General features: G+C 37.0%; 1 protein-coding gene across 5 annotated transcripts in view; it reads left to right on the top strand.

Moving 5' to 3' along the window:
• Positions 1-19690, top strand: part of tab1 (TGF-beta activated kinase 1/MAP3K7 binding protein 1) — a 43673-nt gene that overhangs the window by 10230 nt on the left and 13753 nt on the right. Inside the window, exons 2-8 of one of the 5 annotated variants that reach the window (XM_053497849.1) lie at positions 819-1056; positions 4560-4705; positions 14717-14847; positions 15016-15166; positions 16328-16414; positions 17014-17152; positions 19487-19603. In XM_053497849.1, the coding sequence (XP_053353824.1) occupies positions 819-1056; positions 4560-4705; positions 14717-14847; positions 15016-15166; positions 16328-16414; positions 17014-17152; positions 19487-19603 (1009 nt within the window). Of the gene's footprint in view, positions 1-818; positions 1057-4559; positions 4706-4898; positions 7458-7937; positions 8143-9986; positions 10686-12645; positions 12699-14716; positions 14848-15015; positions 15167-16327; positions 16415-17013; positions 17153-19486; positions 19604-19690 lie in introns of those variants that run through there. The other 4 variants (XM_053497846.1, XR_008360787.1, XM_053497847.1 and 1 more) reach the window with 4 other exon arrangements.

Genomic DNA, 19690 nt, shown 5'->3' with positions numbered 1-19690 from the left:
TCCGTTTATCACTCCGAACACATCTGTTCTTCTGAATTAGGTACCACCTGCCTTAAAAAAAAAAAAATCCCCCTGAAACTCTTTTTAGTTTCAGCTTCAGATTTGAAATAAATACCGTAAACATTTTGTGCAGCAAACTAACATTGCTGAAGATCATGTGTATTATTGAATAGTTCTTGCAAGAACAGCATTGTGTCAAGTGCATTTGCCAAACCCATCTAGCACCATGATAAAATTGACTTTGATGAGGACCTTCCCAAAAAAGCAAGGTCAAAAAGTTCATTTAGAGTCACCAGTCTTAGAAATCACCAATAAACAAACAGCACCTCTGATTAGAGCCGTTCTGAAGGATTTACAGAGCTTAAGTAGCAGATACATCTCAATATCAACTGTTCAAAGGAGATTATTGCATATTTTGGACGCCTTCATCATGTATGTATTGTTTTACAATGATGTCCAAAGTGTGTCCAAACTTTTGCCTGGGAGTGTATATATGCCTGGACAAATTGGACATTGTGTAGATATTTATATCATTTTTAATGATTTAAGATTAAATGTTTCATTTTAACATGCGTAACGTTTTAGAAAGTGTTAATTTCTTAGCTAATTCGTTCCCTCTGATATTACTCTGACACAATAAAGTTTATCTGTACATGGTCTATGGTAATAATGAATGATGCTAAGTATTGAATTAATAAGTATTTGATTGTTATTATTGTGATTTAATATCAGTACAAAGCTTTAATGGATTTGATATCAATGACTTACTCATGCGCTCTCTCTCTCTCTCTCTCTCTCTCTCTCTCTCTCCCTCTCAGCTTTTCTCATTGGTAATATTTGGCTGCATTGCTAACGAGGGCTATGTGAACCGGCCGAACGAGGTGGTGGAGTACTGCGTCTTTAACCGCAACCAGAACGCCTGTAACTACGCCGTAGGAATGGGCACTCTGGCCTTCATTTGCTGCATGGCCTTCCTGGCACTGGATGTCTACTTCCCCCAAATCAGCAGCGTAAAAGACCGTAAGAAAGCCGTGCTCGCTGACGTCGGGGTGTCAGGTGGGTGTACGTCCTGATCTGGCTTAAGTCCCTCTCCATGTGAAGTTGTATGCTAATGTAATAGATGACGCTGAGGTGTAGCATTATGTAGGAAGGTTGGGGTCTTCAGCAATATTCACAGGAAAGAACAGTAGCAAGAACTAATAGCTAACTATATTTCAAGATGACAGCTTGGGCGGACGGACGGATGGCATTACATCATGATCTGAAAGGAAAGGACATTTAACTTATGAGAGTTATATTGCTAAGATAAAAAAAAATACTACAACACTGTCTAATTAAAGTGAAAGATACTGTATAGTTTGGTGACTGTTTCACTCCTGACCCTGATCTATAGCGTTCATTACTACATCTTCGTCCTGAATGTGGGTCCCTGTTAGTGGAGGATAAAGCTTCACTGAAAACAGAGGAGTGAAATATTGCGGCATTGTGCAGTAAACACTCAAGGACAATGGTCCTTTATGAGCCTTTTGTGAACCATTGCAACGGCACACACACACACACACCCACACACACACACACACACACACACACACACAGACAGACAGTTTGTCAGTTAAAGCTTTATTGGTATCTATAAAACAATCACAAACACAAATTCTAGCATAGTAAAGGGTCGATAATAAATTGACAAAATAATCAGAATAGATATGAAGGCAAAAGTAAAATGAGCTATGTAAAGCTATTTTTGTCTTATTTTATTGATGTCTAATGTATATAGGCCAGGTGCTTATTAAGATGCATTTTGCACCCATGTACTGTAGGTACTGGATACATCTACACAATGTTCATTTTGTACCTTTATACCTATCTACACAATGTACATGCATATACAGTACAGTATACATTAACAGTCAATAGTTTAGTCATCATTGGTCACTTTAATTATGATTGTTAAACAATACTGATGGCACCCAAAATATGCAATAATCACCTTTGAACGGTTTTGCTCTGTAAATCCTATATAATGGCTCTAATCTGAGGTGCTGTTTGTTAATTGGTGATTTCCAAGGCTGGTACTGTAACACTAAATGAACTTCTCCTCTGCAGCAGAGGTAAGATTTGGTCTTGCTTTCCTTATTGTCTTTATTAAGTGGTCAGTTTCATCATGGTACTTGATGGGTTTTGCAGATGCATTTGACAATCCTGTTCTTGCAAGAACTATTCCAGAACAGCAGACTTTCCTGGCTTAGTATAACAACTGACTGTTGTTGTTGATACTTAATTACCTGATATGCTATATGTGTTATTCAAAGGTTTTGAAAAAAATCCAGTACTGTTCAGAATATAGAAAATAAATCCGAATTTGTGTCCAAACTTTTGACTGGTCCTGTACATCTACATAGTCATTCTGTATGCTTAGTCACAATGCCCGCTCTATAGACATATATACAGTTTATCTACACATTGCCCCCTGTATAGACTTATATACATCTTCACAATGTCCTCTCTATAGACATGTATATATCTTTACAATGTCCACTGTATAGACTTATATGCATCTTTACAATGTCCACTCTATGGACATGTACATCTTTACAATATTCACTCTATAAATCTACAGTATATGCATCTTGACAATGTAAACTCTATAGACCCATATACATATTTAAAATCTCCAGTGTATAGACATTTATACATATTCATAATGTCCACTTTATAGACACATATACGTCTCCACAATGCTTACTATATAGACATATATATGTTTTCACAATGTCCAGTCTATAGACATATATGTTATCACAATGTCCAGTCTATAGACATATACATCTACACATTGCCCATTGTATAGACCTTTATACAGTGAAACCTTGGATTGCGAGTAACACGGTTTGCGAGTGTTCCACAATACAAGCAAAGATTTTTTATAAAAATTTTTTTTACTATAACACTGTGACCACGTGTGTGCGTAAAACATATTTTATTTTTTTGTTTTGTAAGCATGTGTGTACAGCTGTACAGTGTCTTGTTTATTATAACACGCGTGTGTAAAGAAAAAGCAAGTCTTATTAGAGAGGTTTAGATCCACTTTATCTCTCTCTGTATCAGCCTGTCGTTATGTGTGTGCGTGTGCGTAATTTGACACCGTGCCCCTTCACACCCACACTCTCGTCTTTATGCAACAGACCACCCCACCCCACCCCACCCTTTCCTCCTCTCGGCTTCACACACACACACACACACAGACACACAGACACACACACTCTGCTTTACACAAAAACACTGCTCTGTCGCGATTATTTTCAAAGGTAAGGTGCAGGTTCATTAGTTTGTTTTTTTACTTTACAGCAGTGATTCCATTAGTGTGTCGCTCACGCGAGTGTCATTAGAGATGTTCCTTGCAAATTTTTCCTATTAAACAGTCTTTCCGTTGATGTGTGTGTGTGTGTGTGTGTGTGTGTGTGAAACTCAAATAAGAGAGGAGAAAGGTTTAATGTGTAAGATGAAAAGGGGGAGAGGGGGAGGGGCTGATTCCTCCTCTTCTCTTACTTTAGCTTCACACACATACACAAACACACATACACACACACACACAGCGCCTGCATGCATTAACGGAAATACTTATCGTTCTGGATTTATTTTTACTTTATATTTTGTATAAATGATTTATATATATATATTTTTTTTTTGGGCTGTGGAACGAATAATTTGAGTTTCTATTATTTCTTATGGGAATTTTGCTTTGATTTACGAGTGTTTTGAAATAATCCCACCTCCAGAACTAATTATGCTCGTAATCAACGGTTCCACTGTACATCTTCACAATGTCCACGCTATAGACCTACAATATATACAGTACATCTTCACAGTGCACATTATATAGGCATATATACGTGTTCACACTGTCCATTCTATGGGCTCATATATATTTTTACAATATTCACTCTATAGACCAATATATACAGTACATTTTCACACTGTCCACTCTGTAAACCCATATACGTCCTCTAACTTTGTCTAACCTATAAACCCATATATAATTATACAATGTCTACTTTATATACTCATATGCATTCATATGAGTATATAAAGTACTCATATGAATATGAGTACTCATATGAATTGTCCACTTTATATAGCAATATAAAGCTGTAAAATATTCACATTATAGCCCAATATACACATATACAATGTGCACTTTATAGACCAGTATACAGCTATACAGTACAATGTCAACTTTGCTCACCCATATATACACAATGTAAACTCTAGGCTCATATACATCTACACATTGTTCAATTTTTACATCTCTATATAGGCAATACTCAGGGGTCATTCTGTATGCTAATTTACACCTGCACAATGTCCACTTTTTATACCAACCAATATACACCTACAAAATGTCATATCTATACACCAGTATACTGTACAGCTACACAATTTCCATTCTGTACATCCGGATACATCTACAAAATGACAGGAAAGTTGGAATTTAAGGAGCAGGTTCTAAAGGGACTAAAGACATTCTAGAGTGTTAATCCTACCTCTTTTTTACTTAGCATTTTGGTCCTTCGTCTGGTTCGTGGGCTTCTGCTTCATGGCCAACCAGTGGCAGGTGGCAAAATCGGAGGACAATCCTCTAAAGGAGGGTGCAGACGCCGCTCGCGCCGCCATCACCTTCTCCTTCTTCTCCATTTTCACCTGGGTGTGTACATTTATGTGCTTTTAAATGTTCTGAGAAAAAAAAAGAAACACTATATACAATACATTCCTGGTTACTGTAGTCGATAAGCTGCAAGTTTCCTGGAACTATCATGGAGATATGGTCACCATATTTAGCGCTTGCATGTTTGCTGATTTGTGTTTTCTCCATCACTGTGCGTGTGTGTATGTTTTAGGCAGCGCTCACATGGTTATCTTTGGAAAGGCTACAATCTGTGAATTTTGAAGAGGAATACCTTAAATTGTTCCCTACTCAGCCCCCCCAGTCTTATCTCTTATAACACACTAACACACACACACACACACACACACACACACATTATTTCTATGCTTTTTGTCCTGTAAGTGCCATGCTTTTAAGAAGGATAAAAAAAGAATATGATTATAGAAGAATTCAGCATTGTGCATGTGAGAAACGCTTATTTACTATTGTTTGTGAATTTATTGACTCATCTGGTGATAGATAGTTAGATCTAGTAGATAGCAAGTTAATTTTTAACTTTTGCCAAACTATAAACAAATTGAAATTAGCTCAAAGCTATTATTTATGAGGATGGTGTAGCATGTTTGTTCGGGCCCCCTAGTGGCGTGGATGCCAGTGTATACAGTGTGTGCAAATATAGCTTTCATACAAGCGGGGTACAAGCAACACTTAAAGTATATATACTATATACTCTATAGTGGTCTCCAAGCGTATAAGTGATCTCCATTCATGTGTTGTTGTTGTTGTTGTTGTTTTTTTTAAGCGTATTTCTTTTTCTAAAGCTGATGCTTCAGCACTGTCCTGCCAGTTTAATAATGCATTGGACAGTTCTTGGTCCAGTTGTTTCAGCAATCTCAAAAATTAGTTATTTAGCTTCAGTCATTTCCTTTGCATGATGCAGATCAATAATTTTAATCGGGCGACCTTTTTTTTTTGTCCAAACAGTTAATATGGTATGATTTGAAGCTAGTCAAGATTTATTTTATTTAAACACAAACTTAGAAATTCTTGATTGTTTTTTATGAATACCAAGTTTTTCCCTTGCAAATCATTTATGCATGAATGATTTTGTAAAGCAATTAAGCCAGGTGTACCTCTTTTATTATTTAAAAGTAAGAATAAACCACAAAAACATAAATAAGGTCTTATATTCTGTGTAACTACTAAATTATACTTACACATAGCTCTTGCCTGACAACCTCTTCACATTGAACTGCACTAATTGCTGCACTGTACTAATCACTGTATGCTCTCACTTTTTTCTCCCTCCCTCTCCCCTTTGATTTGCTTTTAATTACACCACTTTTGCTTCAATTTATTTCATGGCTTGTGGGTTGAAATCCATTATCCTTGGTGTGTATCCTTTTTCTTGCTCTTATTAAAAAACTCTCCCCCCACACACGCTTTACCTGGCTTTCCATTCAACACCAACCTTTCCAAACCAAATCCCCCCGGCCAGGCAGGACAGTCTTTCCTGGCATTCCAGCGCTTCAACTTGGGCGCGGATTCGGCGCTTTTCTCGCAGGACTACACCGATCCGAGCCAGGACGCGGCCGCTGCTCCGTACAGCGCCTTCACCAGCAGCGAGGAGCCCGAGAGCCCAGTGGGAACAGGCTCGTACCAGCAACCAAATGGAGAAGAGATTTTTGACGGGTCCACAGGTTACCAGCGTCAGGAGTACTAAGTAAAGGCAGGAAGTGGAGCTGTGTTAGTTTTGGTGTTATGTAAAATATGTTTCAAGTCACCACCATGCATCTGATGAGTTTAATTCGACTCAATGTCATTATTTTGATTTTAGGGCGTTATTTGGATTTTAAAGGAAGCATGTGGACAGAAGCAGGCAGCAAGGTTAGCATTTAAAAAGATATATGTGTGTGTGTGATTATACCAGTTTGCCTTGAACCTTTTTGTCTGGTGTCTTGCCTAAACAATGAAAAGAACCTTCTTTTTTGGGTTCGGACAAAATGTGACCAACGGCGGCCATGCTGAACAAATGATTATTAATGATCCCTGTTAATTAGGATCTTACATTGGGAAAAAACTACATGGCTACATTTGATTTCCTCATTAGTCAGAAATATTTTAACCCATACAGCATGAATTTTAAGACTAACCAGTGGAGTTGCATTGGATTTGCCACTTCATTGTTGTCGGCCTGTGTGAGGTTAAAACCCTAAACTCCGGTAGCAGCACAAATATTGATTAAATAACTAGCAAGACAACGCTGGTAAAGAAACCCAGCTAAATGTTAGAGACAGAGTTTTTTTTTTTTCAAACTGACTACAAACACACAGCACAAGAAAAGCAGTCTGGTGGCAGTTTGGTAGATTCAGCAATTCAACTCGAAATAAATAGAAGTTTTTATGCGGTTAGATGATAATAAAAATCACACTTGTTTAAAAAAAGAACTTTTATCCACAAAACACAAACAACGTTTTGATTAGAAAACGTGTAGAAAACGCTCAACAGCAAATTGTTCATGGTGCATCATTGACTTAGACTGTTTGATTTCGGTAATAAAGCGTAAAACAACATGATAATTATATTAAAATGCAAAACTTTTTATATGTTGAAAAGCTCATCATTTTCCGGTTCTTAAAATAAACAAATAAACAAATAAAAATGCACTACATAATCTGTATTGCTTTTCATTAGTTACATAGAGAAAACGTGCCACACTGAAAAGCAAAACATTCACTGTATGTATGGCCTTTTAAATTAAAAACAAACAAACAAACAAACAAAAAAACAATCAGACGTGTATTGGGTTTCTATTTCTTTATTTTATTTCTTTCTGTTTCATTTTCATTTATTAGTGGATATGTTGGCCGCTCTAATATAGACTCGTTTTAAGACAATATGAGTTTATGAGTTTATTTTCCTCAAGAGATTCAAGACAATTTTCATATTGCTCACTTGTCATAGAACAAACAATTGACAGTATATCTGAGACCCTATAAACCAAACACTGCCGCCAATACACGTCTGATCTCAGTGCCTCCACTTGCACTCATTAACCTTGAAATGAGCTGTGTTTCTTATGCCGTCAGAAAAGCCCCATGTCACTGTGAGTCCTTTTGTTTTTATGTGCAGTACGAGGGACGTTCAAGTGAAACCAAGACTTTTGATTGCACAGAATAACCGAACACAGTTATGAGATAAAAACTTCCTTTATTCTCTACAGTATATAATCTCCTGCTACACTAAAGCACTTATCCCGATGTTACACTAGTGCTTGGAGACCATCAGGGTAGACAGTTTTCTCAGTACACCGGAGCCATGATCGTACTGCCTGCTTCACGCCTGAAAACCTGGCCTCCCAGGAACTTCTTTAATGACCGAAACATGTGGAAATGGCTGAGGGAGAGAGGTCAGGACTGCACCAGTTCCTGTAATGTGCACATCTTCAAGCAGAATGCCTATCATGATCAAACCAGGTAGGGTTTTTTTTTTTTTTTTTTTTTATTAAAGGAGGCCAGCGTTTCAGACATAAAGCAGGAAGTCTGATTTAGCTCTGAGAAATGGTGTACTGAGAAAACTTTCTACCTTCATGGTATCCAAGCGCTGGGATAAGTGCATTAGTATAGGAGGAGATTATTATGGAGGTCAGCTCTGTGTTCCATTTTTTATGTCTTATATAACATGCCCTTGTTGACTTCACATTATGACTTCTAGAGGATGTATTAGCTACATCACTTTGTTCTCTATACTGTACAAATGTATACACAATGTACTTGCGCCATCGTTGAACCTGACTCTCGAATCCTCTTTGAAAATCCGTTTTGTCGCAGTTAATGGGCTTCCACTGTGCTACAGAACGTTTATGGAGATGACACCATTGACAAGAGCTGTGTGCACAGAAACCAGCATTGAAGATTTTCAAGGAGTTGGTTTCAATGATGGCACAAAAGCATCGCTAGTGATGGCGACTACAGCATATTACATTTGTACAGTATAGAGCAGAGATCGGCAACCTTAAACACTCTAAAGAGCCGTTTAGACCTGTTTCCCACAGAAAAGAAAACACCGGGAGCCGCAAAACCAATTTGACATCTAAAATGAAGATAGCACAGCATATATCGGATTTTAGCTTTACGCTGTGTATTTAAATAAAAAAAAAAACATAGTGTGTTGCATTTATAAAATCAATGAACTGCTCAAGAGAAAACCAAATCTTATTTCTTCGTGCAACAAAAACATGAAAAAAAAAAGACGCTGGGTGGAAGATTACTTTCAAATAAAATGTCTATTTGTCCAAACCAAAAATGCCGTGTGGTCAGTGGTCACTCAAAAAAATGGAGCTTGAAAAAGGATTAATATATTTATTATCATTATTATTAATGAGGACATCATATTAATATGAGACAATAATTTAAACTTTTTTAAAAAATCAAGAAATCTCTAATATTATATAGTTTAGTAATATAAATAAAGAAATCTCGGTACAACTTTATTTTTATTATTATCAATAAAACGGATGTCGAATTCCATTTGGAAAAAAAAAATCGAGCTGAAATAAAAGAAATTTCAATTAAATACTCATTATTTATTTCTAAAGCCACAGAGATCCAGAGCAGAGGTAATAAAAAGAGCCACATGCGGCTCCGGACCGCACATCACCAACCCCTGGTATAGAATTTATCTACCAACATGTGCATTTAAACCAGTTTGCCACTTATTGAAACATCACACACACTTTTGCATTATTTTTGGTATGACCTTCATACAGTATGATTCGCCTTACAAATGTAAAACTGCGGTCCGAGCAACTGTTTTATAAAATGAATCGACAGCTTCTGACCAACCAGAATTAAGAATTTAACAGCGCTGTGGTATGGATTGGTCAGATATGTTGTATTTCTTTGTTTCACTCTTCTTTGCATGCATTGTTTTCAGCCTGGAAATGAAAGGAGAGGGATTCAGCTCGGTCTTTATCCTTAATACAAGGAACAGGTATACTGTTTAAATGTTGGAACAGGAGGGATGGATTCAAGACGGCAAGGCAAGGTTTTATTGCCAAGACAGTTTGACTTGCAGGCAGTAGCAGGTGCCAAAAAGAGTTTTTATTATTTCCTGAAGAAGTCAACAAGGGCATGTTAAAACAGTACTGGAACATCTTATAACATGTAGCCAGAACAAACTCTACACTTCGTTATTTCAGTTTCACACTGGTAGCATCAGCATCTACAGAACGGCATCTCAATGCCAACTCTCCATTCGTGCTCAGACTTGTCACTCACTCGCTCATCTATACGTCTATCCCGCTTTATCCTGTATACAGGGTCGTGGGGGGCCTGGCGCCTATCCCAGGAGACTTGGGGCACGAGGTGGGATACACCCTGGATGAGGTGCCAATCCATCACAAGGCACACACACTGCTTTGTTGCTTGGTTTATCTTTAATCTGGTAAAAAAAAAAAATATGTGAATAGTCATGACTGTAAAAATGAAGTTATTTATTGAATATTATCATCCATATTTTCTGTGCTAGTGGAAATCACTTACAAGATAAAGCTTTAAACATTGATTTTTTTTTCAGACAGACAATATTTTTATGCTTAATGTGTATGACAGATCTGATATTTTGCTCCAAAGTCATGTCATATAACAGTATATATGTAAATCTGTAATTGAATATACAGTAAAACTTTATTTTAAAATGTTAAAGATGTGAAAAGTATACACTTTGGTGTCCTTCTCTGTCCCTCCTGTATGTACATGAACATCTTTTTCTCTTTCTAAATTTTTTTTTCTTGAATTCACATCCTAAAAATGTTTTTATTTTGGAATATTGCCTCTTATATGAATCTATATAAAACAGTTGGCAAATGAAACTATATAGCTATGTAGGATTGTGTGATCTCTGTATTATTCTAGATAGCCACAGAAAAAAAGGAAACCAAGTCTGTTGAGTGCTACTGTTTTTGATGTAATGGATTTTATGTATATATAATAAAAAAAAGATAATAAAGAAATGTATAACCAAAATGACTAATGACTAATAAGAATTCTTGAAAGGAGGTCAGGAGAGCACTGATAATCCTTTCAGCAGTCCGAATCGTCCTTTGTGGTCTTCTAATGTCTGACTTTGTAACTGACCCAAACCATTCACTGACAGATAGAGCTAGGAACAGAGAGCTGGGATGATTCTATTAAATGCCAACATGAAAATCACAAACAAGACCCTCGCATATGTCTCTGATTTGTCCAGATGTTGCAGGATGAAGTGCAGTCCCATGTTGACTGCACCATCCACAGATCTGTTTGCTCTATAAGCAAACTGCAGGGGTTCCAGTAAGGTTCCAGTGATTTCCTTCAGATAAGCCAGGACCAGTATTTCAAATGTCCTCATGACCACAGATGTTAAGGCAACCAGTCTATAGTCATTTAGTCCTGTATGACTATCATCTGTGTGAAGATGGGGACCAGCTGGTCAGCACAGGATTTCAGACAGGCTGGTGTAACGCCATCTCGGCCTGACGAACATCCTTTTCATAGACCCGAAGTGCAGAAGCGGAAAGAGGGGGAATTATTATTATAATAATAACTTTTCTTTGTGTGATATGATGTGATGTGGACACTTGCTGCCCCTCATTTGATGGCAGTTGTGTGTGTACACGCGTGACACTGTGCTGCTAGTGTGCAGCTCTTCCTGTCCTTCCCCAAAAGATGGGGCAATTAAAGTTGGAAATAATTTTGATTAAATTTGATAAAGAATTCAGTGCAAATGTGGTGAATATCTCTATTTTAGAGATTTTTTTACTTTTCCAGTATCATGGTTCTATTAAATGCTTAATGTTTGATGTGAATTTTGTATTTATTACTATTATTATGATTATTATTATTTTTAGAAGTAATACATGGGCTGTTCAATGACTTTTGATCAAGGACTTTTGAACTCAAGGGAATTTTTAGTAAAACAGATTGACGTTTACAGAAGACTTCAAGACTGCAGTAAAACATTTGAATAGTGCAAATATTCTAAAGAAGGCTGTAGGTCTGTGAATAAAGATCCCAGCTGAGCGAGGTCAGAATTCCTCAAGTTGGCAACAAGTTATCTGTGGATTTTCGTTCCACACGCTGAATTTTCACCTCTACAATGGGCTCTGATCTCCGTTCAACGTTTGCTCCATTCAAATGTTTTACTGCAGCTAAAAGTCTCATCACCGTACTGTACTTGAATCATTTTTACCAGAAATTACTGCACAAGTCCCACAAGTTTGACTTGAACACCCATTATTTGGAACTGTACACACAATCATTCACCAACACCACTTGCACATTACAGGAATTCATTTGGCAGTTATTGCCACATCTCCTGTATAGCCCTGACTTCACCCCGAGCTCGAAGTTTTCTTAATATGCCATGATAAGTCTCCTTTAGTGGCCATTTCCTTTATTGGGAAAAAAAACAGCCTGGTTTAATCACCAAAGGCATTCATTACAGGAAGTCGGCTGGGAATTATTGTCACATCCCTCCCCCCCTTGTTTAGATATTCCAAACAGTGGCTTGTTAGTTGTATTCATATTTCTGTTTATAACTAAAAGAAGAAAGAAAATGACTTTTCTATTTGTTTTTTTACTTTTTCTTTCCATTATGATCTACTGTACAATAGGTGCTACACAGAACTGTCCACTAGATGGAAGTACAATGAACCACTTGATGAAAGCTTTATGAATCTTTTGTCTCCCAAATGTGGCTTTATCTCACCATCACTAGCAGTAGTGCTATTAGTGTTTCTTTATGAAAAGTGACCACCCTACCAACTATTATCTCTCTGGAAATATTACAACCTTATTCTATAAATATAACGAATTTTAATACTTGTTTTTATAGTTAAACGATGGCTAGCGTCCTTATGCTAGTACACCATGTACAGTAGTGTAGTCACGTGCGCCCGAATATTCCCGAACGTTTCCGAATCTTCACGAAACCCTAAAAGTTCCGTTTCCGCTCCAAGATGGCGGCGTCGCGTAAGCCTCTGATGCATAGTGTAAGACAACAATTTCGTCTTGTCACTTTTTCCTCGTTGTCTATTGGGTTTCTTGGCAAAACTAACTACGTTGTCAGTTTTTGACGATGTCAAAAAATGACGCTGCAGTTTTCCTTTTGTCGCCGAATTATAATAACAGTTGTTGAGTTAGCCTGTTAGCATTTAAATACCCATAGGATAGTAACGTTACCCTGTCTAATTAGTCCTATATAAAAAAAGAACTGAATTAATGTTTGTACCATGTTATACATTTGAGCTTATAATGTAAGAAAGAGTTTTGTTTTCTTTCCAAAATGCTGTCTATTTTTTGAAAACACAGTGACGTTATTGTAAACACATTAGCAATGCTAACTTTCGTTACTAAATGGTTGTAATACTCCTTATTAAAGTGTTCTATAAAGAGTATGAGGATAGACCACTCTTTCCAGTTAAATGTCCTGGATGAGGCCAAATAGGGTTAAGGCACTGTACCTAACACTATACTTTTATTGCCCGACCTAAAACTCCTAAAATTATAAAAACTCTGGTCTTTTAAGATGGTTTAGTAAAATATTAAGGTACAGATTTATTTATTTTATAATTATTTTTTTTGGAAAAAGATAATCATGAACATAAACAGTAGGGATGTGCTTGAGGAGGCTCCTGATGTTATTAAATATATAAAACACAAATCTGTTATAAGCAAGTTAGTGTGCATGTATAACTAAAAACATATAAGAAGCCAGTATTGGCTATTTAATCCTCATAGTAACCATAGATTATTATATATTAGGGATGGGAATCACCAGTCACCTCTCGTCACGATATTATCACGAAACACTGGTGCCAAAGAATTGCGATTCTATAAGTATCATGGTTTTATAAATATCCCAATCCAGTATAAAATTTTTGTCCCGATTTTGTTAAACAGTACAGATAATGAATGATTAAATATAGCCAGTTCCTTTTAACATTAGTCTTCTCATTTAAAAACCAAGCCTAGCATTTAAACAATACAGACTAACTTTAACATTTAAGAGTTTAACATTTAACTTAAAAACTGCGCAGCATATACTGCATATTTTACGAAGCAGCACACATCTCTGTCATCTGCCATAATTATTATTTCTAAACAAAAATAGCAAATAATTCCCTTTTGCCACATGAGTCCGTCTGACTTCTAGTGCAAGCGATTTTTAATAACATAACACCATGAAATTGCTTTTGTTTTGCTTGTTCATTATTCACAGTCAGTCAAACTGAAAACCAGCCAATACTGGTTGAAAGACTGGTTCATATCTATTATAAATGTAAAAAAAATTTTGAGTCAAGATACATGAATAGTTAGTCAAATTAATCACGATTCATAACTGAATCGATTTTTTTCCCCATCTGTTATACACTGCTTAACACATGCTAATATTTAATTGGACCACATTTTGCTTAAATCACCGCATGCATTTATGCAAAATGTTTAATTCTGTCCGGAGTCACATTAATTCCTCTTTAAGATATTGTACAGTATCGATGATGGGAGAGTCAGACCACTGTGTAAAATCTTTTCCAGCACATCCAAACGATTCTCACTAGGGTTAAGAAGACTGTGGTGACCAAACCATAAGTGAAAATTATGTCTCATGCTTCCTGAACCACTCCTTTACAATTTGAGCCTGGCATTGTCTTGGAATATAACCCTGTCATCATAGAGAAAAAAAAAAAAAATCAACTGATGGAAAAACCCCTGATCATTCAGTGTATTCAGGTTGTCAGCTGACCCCCTTGTTTGGGGTAATAACATTGCTAAGTCTCGACCTGACCAACAGAAGCAGAACCATTAACTGTTTGCTTAGTTAAATCCAGTTGGTGACTTTTCTTTTTTTTTGGCCGGACAGGATACATATGCTACTTTAAGGACCCAATTCACCATGAAACTCTTAATGAAACGTCTCGTATAGGTCTTTAAAGGATAAGCAGATTGTGTTAAAGTGCATTAAAACAATGTTCTGGGCTTACTTTTCCCTGTGTGGGTTTTATTTTAGCACCAGAGCTGGACAGATGACCTGCCCCTGTGCCAGCAGTGTGGTGTGGGCACGGCCCCAAACTGTATGTACAGCGCTGATGGCAAAAGCACCCAGATGCACCCTAATGAAGACGGCCACTTCCGCTTCAGGTGAGCAGTGAAACACAAAACTTGCAACTCCTGTGATCAGGACATGCAACGAGTCAGGGCGAGGTCGTCAACCTAAGATTGATTCAAGCAGTCAAAAATTTACCTCTGTCTCATTTATACCTTGTCTCTATGAAAGATTGAAGTGTTCCTGTTAATTGTGCCCTGCAGTACCGATTGCTGTTTCCTGTACGGGGTGTTTAATGGTTACGATGGCAGCCGAGTGGCAAATTTTGTGTCCCAGTGTCTAACTGCAGAGCTTCTCCTGGGCCAGCTGAACTCTAACCACTCTGATGCAGACATTCGTCGCATCCTCACGCAGGTAGATGGCATTTTTTAAAACACAAAAGGGTGTTACAGAATTATCACAAAAGCCTGTACTATCTAGGTTAACATTTACTTCTAAGGAACATCAGATTTGGTAAAGCCACACAAGCTACACCTAAAATCACGCCTTAACAAATATTTGAAAGCAGCACAAATCTTATTAGTTGGTCACCATGTTAGCTGGACAGTATATATATACTGCATTTATATTATGTATATTATTTAATATTATATATTACACAGTGGAACCATGGATTAGAAGCATAATTCAGTCTGGAAGCAGGCTCGTATTTCAAAACACTTGTAAACCAAATTAAAGCTTTATGATGTTAGCGACTATTATGTCCTATAAGATATAATAAAAGTTCTCAGCCCAAAAAAATAAATACATAAAAATAATTAACACAAAATATAAAGTAAAAATAAAACAAATTAACCTGCACTTTACCTTTAAAAAAAGTGAAAATAAATCCTGACAGATAAGTGTGTAGAATAAGTGGTTAGTTAAAGTAACGAATCAAATGTAGCGGAGTAAGAGTAGCGTTTCTTCTTCACGAATCTACTCAAGTAAAAGTAAAACGAATTTTAACTTTTTTTTTGTCTAAATGATTTATTTCTAATTACGAAAGCTGCCTTTCATTAGGGTTCAGAGAGTACTGTACATGCATGATGCCAGTCTTTATATAATGTATACTTAAGCTTTATGATGTTAGCGACTATGAAAAGTGTCATGGGCAAGTGCTTACACATTTTGTAAGTCAACACATCATGTTTACTGATATCTTAAGGCTTTCTTTCATCCGGGTTTAGAAGAACGGTACCAGCATGCTGTCGGTCTTCATAATGCATACTTAAGCTGTAAGATGTGTTGATAAAAAAAAAAGAGTAAGCAACTGCACATGACACTTTTCATGTTCATGTTTGCTTTATTATGACATAGAGACAACCTTTTGATCCTTATAAGGAACATTCTAATGTTTAAACACCTAAACATATAACCTATAGAGTAGTGCAAAAGTTTGCACACCCTTAAAAAACAGTCCAAGATAACACATCAAATTGTGATGATGTGACTTTTTATTATTAAGGTTAGATGTAAGCAATGGTTTCTTTTTTTTAATGCTTTCTTCCGTTTCTCTGTGTCTGTGTCTTCAAGGCTTTTGATGTAGTGGAGAAGAGTTACTTTGAGACCATCGATGACGCACTGGCAGAAAAGGCCAACCTTCAAGCACAACTCCCAGAAGTAAGAACACTTGCACGGTCACAGACACGCAGCAGAAAGAATGGTTGCAGGGGAGCCTTTGAAGGTCTTACGCACAAAATTCCACAATTCCTTTTGTTGGTTCAGAACATGTGATGGTGTTGGTAAAGTGCTACCTTTGGAGTACAGCAGGGTATTAATGTATAAATAAAATTCAACATGCGTTTTGATTTGGTGCTTGATAAAGGAGAGATGAGCATTCTGCTTTTGTCTAATACAGGCTATTTGAGGGTATTTGTTTTTATAGTTTTATATTTTGGAGCATTTGTTAATTAGTTCATAATTCCATCCATAGTACAATGTTTTCACAATGCATAGTTTAAGTATGGTTTAATGCTCCTGCACCAGAAGAACTAGAGCTCGTGTCTACATTTCAGTTCCTTTTTTAGGGTTTTAGTCTTTTATCATTTGATTGTGACATAATTTACATATCATGATAATATCACATCATTCAGAAATGTGAGTAATGTGTTATACTTAAATTAGTTCTTCTGAGTTAGGAAAAATACACACACTGGATGCAGGGTTTCAATAAGTTCAATTACAACATATATAAAGCTGTTCTTCTGGTTATCCTGCAGGGGGCGATGTTTCACCAGCTGTCTCCCCAGAGCCAGAAGATCGCAGAAAGGCTGAAGACTTTGGAGCAGGAAGTGTCTGGGGGAGCCACGGCCGTTGTAGCACTCATTCTCAACAACAAGCTGTATATCGCTAACGTGGGTACGTATCAGGTGGGCAAAATCCACACTGTAGGAATCTTTGGGAAATATAGATATTAGATATTATTAATAGATATTAACCAGAGCAGCTCGTGTTCAAACATTCTCACAAATGCTGCAGTAGTTTTTTTCCCCTTTCACAAATAAAAGATAGATGATACAATCACTAAATATAAACATATTTAGCTCGCAGTGTGTGATATCGCCCACAACTCCAGGTCACCTTATTTAATGTTATCCTGCGAGAACTTTTCGTAAATACCATTAAGCTCTGGAGCTGATGCCCCTCCATTAGTGCTGCTGTCTATTCAGACAGTGCTTTGTTTTCCCTCAAGCTATACACACACACACGGACCTTTTGCCTCTTTCTTCTGCGAGCTTGACATTAAAATCCCTCATTTTTCTGTTTTGCATGTGGGTTACACTTTCCGAAAAGGTCATACTGCGGTCAAAGCGGTGCATTGCCGTCGGTTAGGTTGTCTTGGTCATTTCTGAGAATGATATGGTAATGCAGTCAAAGTTTATTATTCCACGGGGGGAAAAAAGATACCTGGCGTGAAAGAAAGAAAGCATATTTGATGAGCGCTTTCTGTCTTGAATGCTACCTTCACCCCTACCCAGGTCGGTGATGTCACTGCCTATTGAGACCTGTTTATTGTCTAGTTCTTAGTTTCCTTTTCTTTCACAACATTTATAAACAATGTATCGGGTAAGTCCACAGCTTGTGCAATGGCTTTAATTGATTGCCTTTTTTTTCCTCAGCTTTAATACGGCTTGCTTTTCTGCTCATACCATAAAAAATAGTGATGGGTCGTTCATAAACGATTCGTTCTTTTTGAACGAATTTCTAACGTGATTTAGAAGAACGAGTCTCGGAGAGTGATTTGTTTCTTTTCTACTGGGCGCACATGCGCAAATCATCGCAAAACCTCCGTAGGTTATGTACAGGAAACAGAAATGAGCGATTCTTTCTCAATGACTCTTCTTCTTCGAATTGTTCGTTCTTTTGTCACGAGACTCCCATAGACGCTATGCGGTTTAATAGATTTAAAAGAACGAACAACTCAGACTAGAAGATTAAAGAGGTGAGCTACTCATTCTGTTTATTATAATATATCTTTAGCTGCATTGTAATATTTTTGTTACTGGAACCATAGCCAAAAGTTGTGTATGTAGACGTCTTGGGGGTCTTTTTATTGAAAATGCAACATTTAATTTTATTTCTGATCAAAAGAACAAAATTAACTAAATGAGTCAAAAATTTTAATGCACGAGATTCAAAGAACTGAGTCACTAAAATGATTCAAACTTCTCATCACTAATAGAAAGCTCTCTGGTCATCTATTGTTAGTTCATCCTTTTTACAGAAATTCAGTGCTCTGACATTCAAAGCTGTTAATTGTTGAAATAATCAATCTGACAGTTTAGTCATGCGTTCCAATATTTTTAATCAGTAGTTTAATAGTTCAAACCCAAATTTTTTTTACATATCTAGATGTAAATATCTGGAAATGAAAAATTATATTCATATGCATCTTGTTTATTTATTTTTTATACCGTGTACCCGCAAAGCAGGGTGAGAACATGAAAATTCTAATCACAAAGACCTCAAGTGGGAATCGAACCCCCGACCCTCGAGGTGCGAGGCCACAGTGCTATAGTCGCCCATATTCATCTAAAAAAAAAAAAGGTTTCAAACCTTTGTATCTGTTAAACTAAAAATCTGTTGAATTTTCTAATCTGATTAGTTCAAGTTCTCGTTTCAGCTATAATTCATTTCACACCTTTATATTAATGCACCGTTACTGTTTTTTTTTCGTGAAAGCTCATTTACAGTGACTTGTTTGGTTGAAATGACAAGTAGACTCTAATTTACAGGTTAGGTTAACGCTACATAATCTATGGCTGACAATAAAGGGATCAAACTAATTTTTTTAAACAAAGGAATCTTAATATAAGGTGACGCTATCTTTAAGGAGCTGTTTATTTATGATGTATGAAAGAAACCAGTTAGTTTACCTCCTCGGTAAAGTATTCAGAGCAGAGGGATTTGTGCTGCCTAGTTTCTTAGTAACATGACAGGCTGCTGTAGTGTAATTGATAATTGCTGCGATGTTAGAGGGAAAAAAAGAAACACCTCAGGGCCATGCTGCTGTTATTGGAAAAAGCATTGCATCACACCAGCCCATGTCTGATTATTTTCCTATAACAGCGCTCCCTTTCGTGTTTTGATTTCAAATTTTTATTCGTGAATGAACTATTAAGAAGGTAAATCAGTCAGAGTAACAGATGTGTGTATGTGTGTGTGTGTGTGTGTGTGTGTGTGTGTGCATAGGCACCAATCGAGCCCTGCTGTGCAAGTACACCAGCGACCGTCAGAATCAGGTGATTCAGATTGGACGAGCCCACACAACCGATAACGAAGATGAGCTGGCCAGACTGGCTCAGTTGGGTGAGTACACACACACACACACACTCACTCACTGTGTGGGCAGTGAGCATTACTTTGTATGTGTCATAGTTAGGTAAAACTATCTCT

The sequence above is a fragment of the Clarias gariepinus genome, chromosome 6 (genome assembly GCF_024256425.1).
Source record: "Clarias gariepinus isolate MV-2021 ecotype Netherlands chromosome 6, CGAR_prim_01v2, whole genome shotgun sequence".
Classification (NCBI taxonomy): domain Eukaryota; kingdom Metazoa; phylum Chordata; class Actinopteri; order Siluriformes; family Clariidae; genus Clarias; species Clarias gariepinus.
Note: the sequence above shows the minus strand (reverse complement) of the source record. Positions and strands in the feature narration are given on the sequence as shown.